This window comes from Mesocricetus auratus, unplaced genomic scaffold, assembly GCF_017639785.1.
Source record: "Mesocricetus auratus isolate SY011 unplaced genomic scaffold, BCM_Maur_2.0 Super-Scaffold_100004, whole genome shotgun sequence".
NCBI lineage: Eukaryota > Metazoa > Chordata > Mammalia > Rodentia > Cricetidae > Mesocricetus > Mesocricetus auratus.
This window is the reverse complement of record NW_024429189.1, coordinates 28684852-28701121: the sequence shown is the minus strand read 5'-3', so window position 1 is coordinate 28701121 and position 16270 is coordinate 28684852. Positions and strand designations below refer to the sequence as shown.

The window sequence follows — 16270 nt, the reverse complement described above, 5'->3', positions numbered from 1 at the left end:
TTGTAGTAATGGTTTTTATTCCATATGGAAAAGTACAGTAGTTGTGCAGAAACAAAACTACATGACAAAGGAGAAAGACTTTCACAAATATTAAAGGAAACAATAAATAGCCATAGTAATTAGAGCAGAACTCAGAGAAAGCTCATACAAATGGCCTAGCTTTTTGTACAAAGCACTCTACACACACAGGAACAAACTCCGAGTGACACTGCAAGTTCCTATTCGTACAAAAACCTTCGTGATGTTCTCAGGGACACCACAGCTACTCATTTTTAAAACATTCTGCAAATATAGAACTTCCTTCTCCCCAGTTCTAGAAAATACATCTCACATCTCAACATATAAAATACTCCCCCCCACCTCTTTCAAGCCAGCATTTGAACATCTTCCAATGACACCATTTTCCATATAAAAATACCTTCAACCAAGGTTCATCCCTGTACCTTATCTTTATAGAAGGATAGTAGGCCAGCTTGGACACCTCAGAGGTGTTCATACAATGAGATAAAGTGCCGTTACGGGTATACTGTTAACATGCCATGAGAACACATCGTTCAGTGCAGTGACCAGCATGGATGTAGCTTACAGAGGACATGCAGATGGATGGCGGGTTCTGTTGTTTGTCTTTAGATTAACTTCTTTTGGATTATATATACAGGTCTGAATAAAACTGGGCTAGATATTTATATATGCAACATGTGACTACAAATAATGACTGCAATAATGAAAACAAAACAAACACCCAGTCCTCCAGGGTCCTGCTTAAACCCTGTCCCTAGAGGACACCAGCGCCTTGTTTCAGAGACTCCCATCACTGTCCTGAGGACTTCTGCAACCAGTTAGAGCTAAGTTGTAGGCACCACCAAGAGTGCTTCTCTTGTTACTTTTGCACAAAAGTATCTGACCTGGTCACAACCAAAATGCTAGATAGCTTTTTCCCTTTCTTCAGCAACACTGTAAAGCATAAATACAGTTCCAAAATGGGGCTATAAAAATACTCTGCAAAAAGACTGTAACATAGACGTAAGTGTTTGATCCCCTTTGAGTAACTGCCATGACGGGAACAATACTAGGGTATGCTCATATTTGCCTCACAGAAAAAAACAAAAACAAAAAAACCCTGCTGTTTGCAGTCACGTTTATATCCATCTACAAACAGCTCAGGTTGTAATTTTATACATGTGTAAGAACTGGAGTGTGACTAAAGGATCTGTAACTTAAATATTCCCCCATCTTATCCAGAGCACACTTCCAGATATTAAGGAATTAAAATCTTTTACCAATGGGTTTTTTTTTTCTTTTCTAAGTAAATGTGCTTTTGTACATAGCAAACCAAATAGTCTCCTAAGAGAACAGCATAGGTTGATGTCTTCTTGGCAGCCTTTAAATTGATAGGTAGAAGCTGACTGTAGTTTTCAATTCTGCTTAGTATTCCTGTTTGTGGGTGGTGTCTAGCTATTTAACTATAATTTTATCCTACATTTTTAATATGTCGATGGTATCAGATCCACCCAAGAAGTGGAATATATGGCTAAAATGCAATTTTTATTATGAAAAAAAAAAGACATTACTCGCTACCACGAGCCAACAGACTGCACTCCAGATTCCACAGAGGGATTGCTTAAGGCTCACACATTTGACTCTATGAATGATCGCTTTGGTTTCGCTGAAGTGAGGTGGCTCCTGTGGGCTTCCGTACTGACATGAGGCGGCTGCTTAGAGATGTTTTCCTGGTACAGGTGAGGGACACCCTTAGTTACCCTGCTGTCTTGACACGGGGCTGGAATTTGGCACTTACTCTCCTCCAGCTCCTTCACCTGTGCCCCATTGTGGACACTCGTGCTCAGCGGGGGAAAGGGACAGGGTTTGGCTTGGCTACAGTACCCTCCCGGCTTCAGAGTGGGCTTCTCGGAGTTAGCCTGCAGGCCAGCTGCAGTGGCTGTGTTTGTCAGTAGCCCCTCTGCCACCTGGCAGTGCCAGGAGCGACTTGGAGGATTGCTCTGCTGCTGAAACCTGGCAGTCTTGTCCATGATGCCCATGAACGGAGTATTGCGGGGCCTGTGTTCAGTGGTGCCGCCCTGCCCCTGGTTGGTACCTTTGTCTTTGATACGAGAGTCTGGTCCTTGGACCTTGAATCCATCTGAAAAACTACTGCTGGAAGTCAAACTACTGGTTGAACTTGACATCTTTATGCTGCTGGATGGAGAGCCAGAGGAGCCCGAGCTAGCGAGGGAAGCCGGGTGTCGCACTTCACTGCAGCTCACTGGTCCACCCTGGCTTGGGGGAGCTACATCCACGGTCATGGACGCGTGAGCCAAGAGCCGCTCTGCAGCTTTGACTTTGCTCGGTAGAGGATACGCAGTGCCGCTCTCACCGCGCTGCAGCGGAAGGTTCTGGCTGGAGCCCAGCCGATCCCCAAAATGGCCACAACCAGTTCCTGCAGTGAAGGGACCCGTTCCTTCTAAATGCTGGTTTCTGCTCCCGGCAGGGGCTGCAGATATCCTACCAGGCATGGGACTCGGGGGAGGGTTCTGGGAAGACACTTGCATTTTTGCGCTACTGTTCCTCATGCTAGACTGCCCGGAACCCAGATGTTGGTTGGTCTTGACGATCTGCGCCTGTTTCGTAGGCTGCATAACCAAGCCTGGCTGAGCTACAGTCTCTCTCAGGGATTTGCCGATGCCTGCCCGACTCTGTGGTGACACTGGCCTGGCTTTGGACTGTAATCCCTCTTGAAGGCTTCGGATATACGGGGAAGGGACAGAGGCCGGTGGCTGGGGTCTGGGAGTCGGGGAAATGGATTCTTCCTGTGAAGACGTTTCTTCCTCTTCCGCCTCCTCGATGGGGAAGTGGTCCTTTAAGCTGGAGGCTGGGGCATCCTCTTCATTATCCGAGTCATTGGATGGGGCTGGCAGGGGCCCCTGCTGTTTTTGTTGCTGGTTCCTCTGGAGTTGCTTGCATTCTTCTTCAACACGGGCCAGCAGCCTCTTGATTTCCTGGTTGGTGGGACAGAGGCTCACAGCCTCCTGCAAGTCAGCCAGGGCTGCCAGGAACTGCCTTCAAATGAAAGCAGAAGGTGTTATTGGGAGTCACATGAGCATGCTCTGATAGCAGTGCCCTTAAGCTAGCTGTCCTCAGAGGGGAAAGCGTGCGGTCTGAGCACCTGCAGAGGTGGCTAAGTTCTGCGTAGCCCAGAGTTGCTGGACCAAGCCGAGGGCTGCACTCTGACCCTGATCTGTCCACAAAGACCTGCAGACAGAGGGTGCCAGCATCCTGCTCGCATTATCTTCTTTGGCCCTCATCATGTCCCCTTCTAATTCAGAGGTCAGACACCCTGTCCTGCCTCCATGCCACCCCTATTTGTCAGACTCAATGAATCAAGAAGTCAGCAGGTGTTCTGTGCTGGGGTATGGTGGGTGGGGAAGATACCAGAATGTCAGGAAAATGAAAGGTTAGCCACAATACTAATACCACTACCATGCCTCTTGGAAGCTACTGTTCTCTAGTAAAAGGAATGAGAATTGTCAGAGTAACCACCCTGGTAAAGGAAGACACCCTCAGACTAATCCAGCGGGCTTGGCTTCTCAGAGAGAAAGAGCCCCACAGTCACTTGGGTGACCCCCGACAGTACCTGCTGTTCCTTTTTGCTCTTGCCCGGGCATAAAAGGCTTCATAGGACTTGGGTTTCAATTCCAGAGCCTTTGAAGCGAATTCTTCTGCCAAGCCAAAGTCCTGGGGTCGATAGGTAAACACATCTCATTAGAAGTAGCGTCTCCTGGGAGCTTTGCTCTAAGAGTAGGAGCACTAGGACCTGGGGGAGGGGGTCCTGGGTAGGGCAAGGCACATTTCCCGGTCATCTGCCTGTATAAAGTTGGATAATCAGAGCCTATGACTGCTTTTAAAAATCCAGTATAGAAGCAACAATTACGACTCAGGAGAGAGCAGTGGCAACAGGGCACAGAGGGCATGGGTGGCCGGAGAGGGTCCAGGCCAACAGCAGTCTATAGTATCTGTGTGCATGAATGCATCCTTCTGCTTTCTCAGCAGGGCAGGTGGTGTGGGTCCCAGAGCAGGTGAGTGACTCTGGGTGGGGGTAGAAGGGATGAATTTCAAAATATCAGTAGGAAGAACTATAAAACGTCTATCAGTAACAAACTACAAGTTAACCACTACTAGTTATAAATTGAGTATTTACTAAGCAGGCTCTCTGAGCAAACCTAAGGGTCACAAGGCAGCTTGACTTAACAGCCACTGGTGTCGAACTTTTCTTGACTATGGGAGGGTAAGCCCTTGATTGTTGGCAATGCTGGTAGCATCAGCCAGGCGAGAAGGGAGCAGCTTGTGTTTGCTGCTTTCACCGAAGCAAAGGAAATTCAACCTACATGCATTCATTCCACCAGCATTTTGGGACGTAGGCAGTGGCTGTGACCTTGACCTGTGAGAGGTCACCAAGAGCAGCAGGTCCACACAGCACCCCAGCCAGATTTGGTAGCCCCAAGATTGAGCCTAGGGCATGGCCTTCACCTGCTGCTAAAGAACTGGGTGGGATAAAAACTCCCGGCTTACATTTGTTTTCCTTCTGCATCGAGACAGATTGAGATAGAGGGAGACTCTGAGTTCATTGAACGGCCTCATGTCTTCTCCGAATCCTTCCCGAGGGAACTTCCTTAAGGCATACTGGTACCTCTGGGCTGCCTCCTTCATCTTCCCTTTCTAGGATTCAAACATCACATCAAGTTATCCTTTCCTAGGGCTCTAAGAGGAGCCACCACGCTGAAGAACCTCATGTACAAGCACCACAGCGTACGAGAAGGATCTGGAGAGTAGGTAGGTGTCCTGGTGGGAACCAATGACACTGACTCGTCTCAACACGCTCAGGCTTAACAAGAAAGTGTTCGTAAACTGCAAAATCGCCAACTCTCCATCTTCACGCATCAAATTATCTTCCCACATATAATGTCGGTGTTACCGCAAGAACCATGTTTCACTGAAATATATTTTAATTTCAAGGATAATAGAAAGCTGAAGAAAAAAATGCTGCCGTTCCTAAAGCAAGCCGTGCCTCGTGGATAAACCTGCAGCCTGCTGTAGAATAATAATTTCCCCGTTAGAGGCACAGAAGAACCGGCGTCAGGAATCAGAGCCACAGTACATCCCTCTCAAGGCCACAGAAATCCATTTGCTCAGTCAGCCTCACTGCTCAGCGGGAGCTGCAGCCTGCTGGAAATGGCTTGGTATTTCTGACATAATTACCTAGCAGAATCCACATAAAACCACTTCAAAGCCACAACAATATACACCCTGAACTCAATTTCTGACCGACTGACTCCAAGCTGGGCACCCTGCTGGGTCATGCTATATGCCTCGTTATTTGTTACCATGAAGGGGGGGGAAAAGCAACAAAAAGGAAATAAATGAACAACCTAGCAGAGAAAGCTGCTTAGTAGTGAAAAGGATTAAAGTAGTCACAACCTTGGGTTCCCCCCCACAACCCCAATAATCTTAATTCTACCTAGTTACAGGTCTGGAAAGAGTAGTAATCTATGCAAACGGCCTACGCACCTTCCTGAGTCAGGTGGCAGGTGTTTACAGTTTTCCTGGGGTACAGCCATGCTCCTTTGCCTGTGCATATATGATCCGTGCCTACCTCTGTACCAGCAGTGGGCTGTCTGATCTCCACAGACGGCAAAGCTGCGAGCTTTCACTATGGCTACCCATGATGGATCTAAACTGACAGATCATTTGGGAAAATTTAACGTCAATTTTATGGATCTGTAAGTCTTAATTCCTCTTGAGAACCTGAGAGCACATTCAATAAAAATACTTAAAATCCCCAAGTTTATAGAACTGAGAACTGAAAAGTGGACGGCCCTTTTAATTTTCTTCTCAAATGTATTTATTTGGCCGGTGTTTGAATTGCGTAGGCACATGCATGCCACAAACCGCACGGGGAAGCCAGAGGACAACTTGTAGGATTCGGTTCTCTCCTTCTACCAGCGGGGGCCTAGGACTCAGAGTTAGGCTGCCAAGGTTGGCAGCCGCCCCTTCAATGTTCTTTTCTTCTATGAACGCTCCTCGGTGTCTTTTGCTGTGTCCCTCATGACTAGGCCCAGTGCCACGCTTGGAATGTTGAAAGGTGGGGAAGCCGAGGGACCTTCCTGTGGGTGTCAGCTGACCTAGCAGTGACTCTCCTTCATGCAGGAGAGCCAGACAGGAAGTCACAGTCACCGCTGGGAGTATTACCAACGATTGTTCTCAAACACAAAGGCTCTGCTGTGTGGAGACTAACAGGCTCCTGGGCAAGAGGTCAGGGTGGAATGTTTTGGAACTCCATTCTTGCTAAGTTACTGGCTTTGCACAGACACATGGCTGCAGCATCCAATACCAAACAAGAGGTGGTTCCAGGTCGTCAACAACAACAGTACAGAAGGAGACGAAGCGCCTACCTTGTACATCACATTTCCTTCCTCCATCAATTTCTGCAAAAGTATAATCAAAATATCAGGTTTGGATGTGGCCATCGCCCAAGCGGCATTTCCTGCAAAATAAACATGCTGTCAGGGGTGCTTCCGAGGCCCACAGGAAGCACTTCCCCGCTGCAGGCCCGGCACCTGACAGTACCAGCTGCAGGAATTCAAGGCAAAGTACGGTGCAGGCTGTGTCTCGGGCTCCTGGCAGCAGGACTCTAGCAAGCTGGCTTAAGCTTCTCAACCATTTTATGCCAAGGCAGCCCCTGATGAGGCATCATGAACACCCACAAAAGCTGTGCTTATTGATTTACTAACAATGGTAACTAAAATGCTTGCCTTCCCCCCAAGAAGGAGTCAAGGAAAAGCAATGAAGCCCTCAAAGGCATCTTTCTCACTCCCTGCGGCACCCGATGTGGCAGGGGTGGGAGGCTGCTGTCCCCAAGGCCCCTGCACTCTGACATTAGTCCTCTCCGAGGTCCTAGATTGGGTCTCCGGTCCCTTCCCTGTCCAGCTTTTCTTTCGGTCTAGACTGGCTATGGACTTGTCTTTAGCCCCTTAACCTGGCCTTGGAATACTGCTAGTCACACAATCTGTCACTGCACAAGCACCTGTGTTTTGTGTTGGTTTTGCAAGCAAAAAGATGCCATCAGCACTACCTACATGCAGGATCATGGTAAAAAAGGGAAACTGCTTAATAACCGGAAAAACTTTTCCATGTAACCCCCTGTACCCAGAGCTGCTCACGGCCAAAGAGCCTGCATAGCAAACCAAGACGGGCGCTACAGTTCTTCCCTGTAGTGATGTTCCACTAGGCACATACGTGGGCCTCCACACAACCCTTACCAATTGCCCACTCTGCTCCAAGGCCCTCCTCAACGTCTCCTCCACAGAAACTCCTGTCAAGCTGTCACCGGTAACTCTAGAACAGCAGCCGTTCTACAGAACTACCCTGGGTTTCCTGAGCTGCGGGTGCTCAGCGCCTTGCAATGAGAGCAGAGCCTCCTAACTGTAAGGGCATTTTTGAATGAGAATGGCCTCCATAGGCTCACATATCTGAATGCTTGGGCCCCGGGTGGTGGAACTGTTTGGGAAGGTGTGGTCTTATGGGAAGTTTATGTGTCATGGGGTAGGCGTTGAGGATTCTGAAGCCATTGCCATTCCCAGCTATCCCTCTGCCTCACGCTTGTGGATCAGATGTGAGCTCTCAGCTACCACCCTAGTGCCACGCCTGCCTGCCGCCACGCTCCCCACCATGATGGTCACGGAGTCACCCTTGGAACTCTAATTCCTCAACCAGCCCCTTCTTCTGTGAGTTGCCCTGGCCATGTTCCCATCACAGCAATAAAAAAGTAAGAGGCTAATACTTCCTGGTGTGAGTGTCCGGGTCATGCGTGATTTCAAACTGTCCCTCTCCTCCTTAGCCTCTGCTCTCTGCCTACCTGGAGAGAATGTTCCAAGACAGCGAGATGGCTCAGTGGTTGAAGGCATCAGGCTGGGGACCTGAGCTGCATCGCGGGGACACACCAAATGCCCTCTGACCTCTGTGTGCAGCTCGTACTGACACACACAAATACAATGCCTTTTTTTTACAGAAGAAAAATCAAAAGCAATGTCAGTTTTCTGGGTGACTGGGATTAAATGAGACACAAGGCAGAGCAGAGCAGGGGGCAGGGAGAAAGAGAGGAGAGCCAGCACGCACTGCCAGCCGCCCAGCAGGCAATCTTTAGTCCTTACAGGCTCTGAAGCCGCCCCTTGGCCCTGCTGACAGAAGTGGGGCTCACGGATCTAAGGGAAGTGGGGTTCACTGACCGAGCTTGGCTCCTTTCCTAAGCAGTGTAACCACCACAGCGGTGTTCCGACAACCGATGGCTCTGTCCAGCGGGCGCATCCCACTGTGGTCCACGTGCTCGATCACGGCTCCCTTCTCCACCAGATACAGCACCTAGAAGCAACAGGGACAGAACAGATTTGAGGAGCGGTCCCTGGCTGGCTGGAGCAGGGCGGGGCCTCTGGTCATGCTGGGTCAAACGGAAAGAACACTGATGTGGCATCCAGGAAAGGAGGGATCTATAGGCCACGGCTAGACTCTCTCTGCTGAGGTGACTCTGCTGCCAGTGAGGAAGGCAAGCTGACAGGCACAGACAGGTGTGAGCCGAAACACATGACCCGTGTCTGACCCCGCTTCCGAGGTCACAGACAGGACTCGTGGTCACCTCTTCACCTGCAGCTGGCAGGGAGGCTTCCGCAGTGAGCTCCGGCGTGCTCCAGACTCTCAGATTCACACAGCAAGGGAGGACAGGCTGCAGACGAGCAGCCTGGAGCCAGGTGGGCCAGCGCCACTCACTATGGTTTAAGAAATGGATGACACTGTGAGGACTGGGAAGGTGACGAGTCTGCCTGCGGTCACGGTGGAACACCTGGATATGATGAAACAGCCGCATGTCCTCGGCATAGGAAATGCTAAGGAAAAACTACTTTACGCCCAGCTTAGATGGTTGTGTGAACCCAACAGGACATGTTTCCTACCAGTCTGCTGGGTATTTAAAATGACGCTGGAGGTTATTGTCCAGAATATAAAAAGAGCTACAATAATCATAAAACCAAACCAACGAGTGGATAAGGGACTTAAACAGCTATTTCTCCAAAGAGGAGACTCAGCGAGCATGTGAAACAGACTTATGTCATTAGTCGTTAGAACAATGACAAAGCCACAGTGAGATATCAACCCACACTCGGGATCCTAATTGTTGTCTAAGAGGGGGTGCCAATGATGACGTGAAGACATTGGGGCCCCTGTGATGGAAACGCAAGCTCCCATCCGCTGTGGGAGGGGAAGTGGAAAGGGGGGGTGGTCGTGGGGTGTCCCTAGAAAGTTAAAATAGAATTGCTGTCAAGCATAGTCATCACAGTATTTAGGAGGTAGAGGCAGGAAATTCAGGAGCGCAGGCCAACCCTGGCAACAACAGGGAGCTTGAGGCCAGTCTGGACTGTGTGAGACTTTACCTTTAGAAACACCACAGGATTACCCTAAGGTCTGGAAATTGCACTTTTGAGCATATAGCTGTAAAGATCGAGAGTAAGGCCTTTTAGGAGCTGTTTGTCCAGTGATACTTCTACTGATGGACAAATAGAATCCCGGTTGCGGGTCACTCCTTTCCACAGCACGACATATGTCACTCTGGCTCATCCTCTCATCAGACACATGGGACTATGAAGCAGGGACCCAAGTAGCTCAGTGATGCTCTGGTACCTACAGAGGTCTAGAATGTGCATCCTGTCAGAGCATGGCACCTGCCTTGGAAGACATCTCCCAGTTCTCAGTTTACAAATTAATAGTTATAACTAAAAACAACCTAAACAATTAGCATATTCTAAGTTAACTATTTGCTTAATCAATCATTTTTCTTAAGGGAAAGTGGTTTCTGAATGACCTATGCAGGGATTTTATTTATAGGCAACACATGATAAAAATAAAGCTACCAATGGGGCATACATGTTGACCTCTGCAGCTGGTAGGGGTAGGGCTTTTGGGCTTCGAAAAGTGCATAGAAACCTTGACTAACAGTCTCGGATTGGACTGCATGCTACGGAGCTATAGACAATTGAAAAGATCGCATACACCATGTGTGCACACACACAGAGGCCGCATTGGGACAGCTTCAGAGTCTGTGCACCAGAGCAGGCCCCTCTTTCCATCTGCCCCATCCTGCACACAGGAAAAGGCCCACAAGCCGGCAGTGAACACCAGTACGCACCGTCTCCGCATCACCATAGAAGGCAGCCAGGTCCAAGGGCGTGCGGCCATTTTTGTCTGTCTGATCTATCTCTGCTCCTTCCTCGACCAGGTACTGGACCACAGCCTTGTGACCCTTCAGACACGCCCAGCTCAATGCTGACAAGCCCTCTTTGTCCAGGGAAGAAAGAGCAGCGCCTGAGAGAAGAGCACATTTATAACTGGTTGGCAGAAACGAAGATGTCCTAAAGAGAAACTGTGTTTCCCAATCTCACTATCAGACTGTTGAAAAATGGACCCCCAAAGTACGAGATTTCACCCCAAGGATCTCATGCTGAGAGAAGGAAAACACACCAGCCAGAGAGAGAACTTGTCTCCCAAAAAGAGATTACCCAGGTTTAACAACTTGTTAGACCAGCTAACAGGACAAGACGGAAGCCTGGACAATGATGGGCCAGGGGCAGGTGGGACCACATCTTGATGAGAACTGATTAGATGTTCATGTCCTTGGCCTATAAATTAAACTTGGGTTTCACTTCAGGACCCCAAAGATGGACGTGAGGAGGCTGCAGAACCTTTAGTCCTCCTCCCAATGTGGCCACATGGGAGTAAATTTCCTTTGTCTACTTTCTACTTTTAATTGGCTTATTGAAGAGGGGCGGCTGGACCTGAGTTGAGCCACAGGCTGTAATCCCCAGATCCAGTAATACAATCACAGGACATGAATAAACCTGGGTTGCTGAGGGTCCCACACCTGGATGCCTGCCCGTGAGTATATCATCCTGAGCAGGTTTGATGGCCAGAGGGTCTCACCGAAACTGAATGATAAACACCCAGGCTGCATCATGCCTTTGAAAATCCACACGACAAAAGACTAGTTAGGAAGCCGAAAGGACTAGAGGTCTCCCGAAGTTCTTTCTGCAAACGCAGCCGGCGCACTGCAACACACCATACCTTTTGAAAGGAGGAATTCCACAGTGCCCAGGTGTCCTTCACAGGCAGCCACCATGAGAGGTGTCCGACCCTGCTTGTCACTCAGGTTCACATCGCAGCCATGAGCCAGAAGCAATCTGACAATCTGAAAGATGTGCCAAGAATCAGGCCCCTGCTGTACGTAAGGCTACGGTCTCCATACCCAGGCAGCTTCTCCATCTTTCCCAGCAGTTGTGTGATACATGGGACCAAACAAGCTTTCCACTGTATTTGTTTCAACAAAATCTTCTTCTATGTGTTCTTTTAGTGTACACAGTTATTATACGTACAGAATCACATATACCAGGCAGAATTAGAAGTGAGGCATGCCAGTCACAGTTAGGAGGCAGGGTTATCTCGGCATAGGAAGGGGCCAGCAGTTGCCATTAAGGTTCCAAACTGGTCCTGAGGAGAGGCATAGTGCCCTGTGTATCTGGGGTTCTGCAGCGATAGATTTACCCAACCGATGGCATTGAATCTACAGACTGAATGAAAATACCGTGCCATTATAAAGGACTTGAGCTTCCTCAGATTTGACATCTGTGGACAAACGAAGAGGGGACTAACTATAGTTACAAGAGAAGGGTCTAAGTCTAAGGCAGGAGAGCAACTCTGCTTAGCTAAGATGCAGCACTGGGCGGTGGCTTGTCCTTCCCAAGACAATTCTTGTCAAGACTTCTCGGAGTCAGAGTTCTCAGAGTCAGCAATGTGCTTTACGCCATGATGCTAGGAAGGGTGGGGAGAAAAATCAGAAACACAGGCAGGGGTCCCATGCGGTCCTTGTGATGGAGGAGGCCACTGGGTCAGCCCGGAGGTTCCCCGGGCACGTCAGCTGTTACGATGCCAGAGTGACAGAGTGGCATATTCCTACTGCTTTCACTCCATGTGTCAGCAAATCCCTTCCACCTTCCTTGTCAGTTAGGAGACACTGTGTCAGGCAGAGGGCTAGTCACAGACACTGTGTCATGAGTGGCCTTGAGGCAGTCTGTGTGCACAACGCAGGTGTAACATGGCGTTGAGTGTGGGTAGAGATGTGGTCACTGTTTCAAAAACGAAGGAAGGAGCTGTGGGGCAACGATGCCCTGGTTCCCTTGTGTTAAAAGATGGCGTAATATTGGTTCTTCCAAGAAGTACCCTGGCGGCTATTATTCAGATATGTTGTACAGACAGGTTACAAAACAATAACCATCAGATACGCCATGGTGAACCGTCTACCTCTGTACTTCAGTCCTCCTGGAGTTAAGAACTACTTACTGTGTGTGGTGGCGAGGTATGGCGTGGCGTGGCGTGGCTGCCAGCCTTCTGTTCAGTCCCCCTCGCTGATTGTACTCGTCTGGCATGTCTGCCTCTGAGAAGCAGCCATGACAACAGAGGAAGAAGCCAGGGGTGGCACAGTGAATCCCATCCCCACCCACTGTTCCTGAAGCATCTAGGGGCCCGCAAGTACCTGCCAATGCCCCTGGCGGGCTGCACAAAACAGAGGGGGGACCCCTCTCCTGTTGGCCCGAGACACAGCAGCTCCATGCTCCAGCAGCAGCTCGCAGACCTCCAGCTTCCCTCTCCCGGCAGCGGCGGTCAGGGCTAGGAGAAGGGGAAGGCAGAGGGAGCTGTTAGCGGGTCCAGGGCAAGGGCTTCGAGGGCCTTGACTTACCACCGCCGTGTGTGTGTGTGTGTGTGTGTGTGTGTGTGTGTGTGTGTGTGTGTGTGTGTGTGTGTGTGTGTGTGTGCGCGCGCGTGCGCGAGTGTGCTCACACAGGCTCCCCCCAAATCTGTGATCAGCAGAGCACAGTGGCCCTATGCTAATGCCTGGGCCTCTGGACATGGGCAACTTGGGCTGCCCTTGAATGCTTGTTCCTAGAAGCCAGCTGCCAAGCTATGAGGAAGACTGAGCGGCTCTGGAGTGAGATCAACAAGGACAAAATGGAGGCTGCATGCTCTTGACAGTCTCAAGTAAGCTCCCAGTGGACAGCCAGCAGCAGGAGGCCAGCCATGTATGAGCTCTCCTACGAGGTCCCCAGCTCAAGGCAAACTACACTCCTAGAGCCATGAGGGCAAAGATACATCAGCTGGCCTGGCATGCTCAAACCCCTGTTTTCTTCTACAAGAGACAGAACATGGTAGATTACAAGCAGACTAGCGTTGTACTCAAATCTGGCCTCTTAGCCTGAAGCCAGAGTCCATTCAATGAAACATAATTACGGGGGGGGCTGGAGAGACAGCTTTGTGGCAAAGGGCTCTTCCTGCTCTTCCAGGAGACCCCGGTTCAGTTCCCAGCACCTATATTAAGCTGTTCACAGACACCTTAACTCCCACTCCAGAGGATCCAATGCCCTTTCCTGACCTCCATGGGCCCCACATTCCTGTGGCATCCACACACACACGGACACAAAAACAAATAAAGCCTTTTTTTTTAATAGAAAGAATGACTGAGATGACCACAGTGCCCACCCTCTCATTGCTGCCTTGCTGGGATGCAAACCCTTTTTAACAAGTCAGACTGAACGTTATAAAACAGAAAGGGAGGTCCTGGGGATGGTTAATCACAAACAGACCAGTGCCACAGTGGCAGGGACGCAGCACCGCAGGCAAAGCGCATTGTGACCGGCTGTGCCACCTCCACTCGCCCGCAGCCTGGCTTCTGCTTTGTCCAAGAAAGGACAACAGCAGGGATCGGTGGCAACTCAGGCCCAGATACCGGCTTTTCAGCGGGACAAGGGGGCAGCATGGTTCTGAGCCACACAGGCCAGATGCTCGTCAGGGAGCCGCCGCCTGCTGCCAGGAGGAAGGAGACGCCGAAGCATGGCTGCTGGTGCCGTTCTCTCATGCCTTCCTGGAATGTTTTTAAATATACCCTCAATTTCCAGCTTCCAGAAGACAGCAGGATTCCTCTGAACCAGGGAAAGGGGCAGACTTCTCAGGCTACAGGAGGGGAAACCTTCACAATCGAGCAAAGTCAACGCCGGTGATCACTTGGAAAGTGCCCCTCCTCCTCAGCCACGGAGGTAACTGGGAGACGGACATGGAAGGAGGGGACGCCTGCTCTTCGCTGGTGGGGATGATGGCAGGGGACAGTGGCCGGCCAACAGGCCAGGTGAATGTGCAGCTGTATGGCAGCATTCTTCACATGGCTTCAAGCCAGGTACTGCCCACATTGCCATCAACGGTGGGCGACACCAGTGAACAACGCTGCCACACGGCGGGAACGTCACACGTCGATGAAAATGCAGGCCCCGCACCTAAGTGACACCTAAGACAGGCCAGTCCTGCACATTCAACTCAACGAACAGCAAAGAACACACGGGAAAAACCCATTCTGCAAGAGCCGTCTTGAAGAGGGGTCCTCTGACCCTCCTTCTGGAAAGGGCAGGCCCTACGCTCTGCCTCCTCAGCAGAGCTGGGGGTGTGGTCACGAGAACCTCGGAAGCCTGTGCCCAGGAAGGCTGCTTTCCACCACGCGAGTCTGCCTGTACCTCTCTCTCCAGGCCTCTCGCACGCGGCTGGCTGACGCTTGCTCCTCCTGGGGCCCTCTATAAATACTACGCCTTCAGCCAGGGTTGACTCCTAAACCTCTGCCCTCTGCTCACAACTATCCCAGCTTCCCCTAAGCATGGCTCTGGCGACCAAGGTTAACCACGAGACAGACATGCAAAGATACAGATACACACACGCTGCAGACCAGAGAGCTGGGCTTGACACCTGCTGACGTTCCACTCCCAGCATTATTCAGAAAGTTAGGAGTGAGGCAGGAGTCATGGGAAGGAGCAGATTACCAGGGGGAAACTCTGGTCTTGGGGGCCCTAGTATCTGAAGTACAGAAGACACCAGGAACACACAGTTCCCTATCCTTCCAGAAAGTCGAGACAATTCTCATTATGCCCTGAGCCCGAGGCATGAGTGTGGACGTCAGTCAGGGCACTGTGCCTGCATCAGCAGCACCCCATCAGGTGGGGAAGCGAGGATCAGGCCATTCTTGCTCATTGCTGAGTTCCTCCTCACTCAGAAACACACACCTAGGTCAGCACATTTCCCCAGCAAGTATGTTCAAGGGGCGCCGTTCTGATCGACCTCAAGTCTCCTGGTTGTTTCTGCAGCAGATGGCACGGAAGGAGCGGTCAGGGGACCAGAGGAGGTAGCAGATTAGCAGCTGACACTAGTCTTTTCGGGTCTGACCGTGAGCACTCGTAGGCTAGCATCTGATGGCTGTAAGATGGTCTAACACCTGAAGCAACTGTGCTTTTCTACAGAGCACAGCACATCCTAACAGCTTGCCTTGGCCTCTGTGGTGGAACACTGTTCCAGGAAGTAGGACACTTTTCCGCTCTCCAAGCTATGGTCTAGCTGGCCTCAGAACCTGTAAAAAGTCAAGAGCCGACACCGAGGCAGGAATTACAGGCTCTAGCAGAAAGTACAGCGGGCCAGCACACAGAGCCTCCTAGGACTCAGAGGCCCGAGGGGTCCAGAATGGAGCAGCGGTACTCCAAAATGCAGGAGTTTCAGGATGAGACAGAAAATATTGTATTTCTGCGTTTGACCAAGACAGTTTCCTCACGTGTGCAGTTAAGTAGTCAAACCTGGCCAGACTTATGTGAAGAGTCCCAGGTTCATCAGATGTTTAATCGTTTAAATATATCTTAACTATTAGAAACTGAGTAATAAGCACAATGCCCTCGACTACATCTGCTATTACTAGATTTTAACATCAAGGCCACCGAAGCACACTGACAGGGTGACAAGAGTGACATGCCTGTGGTTGTTTGAAGAGCCCGTAGACTCAGGTTTGAATCCTTCATTGCCAGAGAGTGGCAGGATTTGAAAGGACTGGGTGTGGTCTTACAGGGGGAAGTACATCACCAAAAGTGGGCTTTGACTTTTTTTTCAGGACTGGTGGCTCTCTTGTCTTCCTGCTGCCTGTGCATCTGAATGTCAAACGCTAGGCTCCTCCTCCAGCACCACGTCTGCTCACGTGCAGCCATGCTTTCTACTATGAGGGTAATAGTAGAACACCTCTGGAACTGTAAGCCAGCCCAAATTAAATGCTTTCCTTTATAAGAGTTGCTATGGCCATGGTGCCTCTAACAGCAATAGAACACTGATT

The 16270-nt window shown here is 50.3% G+C and overlaps 1 protein-coding gene across 9 annotated transcripts in view; it reads right to left on the bottom strand.

The window, feature by feature from the left end:
• The window catches only part of Tanc1 (tetratricopeptide repeat, ankyrin repeat and coiled-coil containing 1), a 189412-nt gene continuing 173142 nt past the window's right edge, over positions 1–16270 (bottom strand). For all 9 annotated transcript variants that reach the window (XM_021226566.2, XM_021226573.2, XM_013112615.3 and 6 more), the window contains 8 exons: positions 12623–12756; positions 11158–11281; positions 10226–10401; positions 8280–8412; positions 6447–6538; positions 4567–4713; positions 3632–3732; positions 1–3057 (listed from right to left, as the gene is read on the bottom strand). In XM_021226566.2, the coding sequence (XP_021082225.1) occupies positions 1629–3057; positions 3632–3732; positions 4567–4713; positions 6447–6538; positions 8280–8412; positions 10226–10401; positions 11158–11281; positions 12623–12756 (2336 nt within the window). In that variant the 3' untranslated portion in view covers positions 1–1628. The remainder of the gene's footprint in view (positions 3058–3631; positions 3733–4566; positions 4714–6446; positions 6539–8279; positions 8413–10225; positions 10402–11157; positions 11282–12622; positions 12757–16270) is intronic.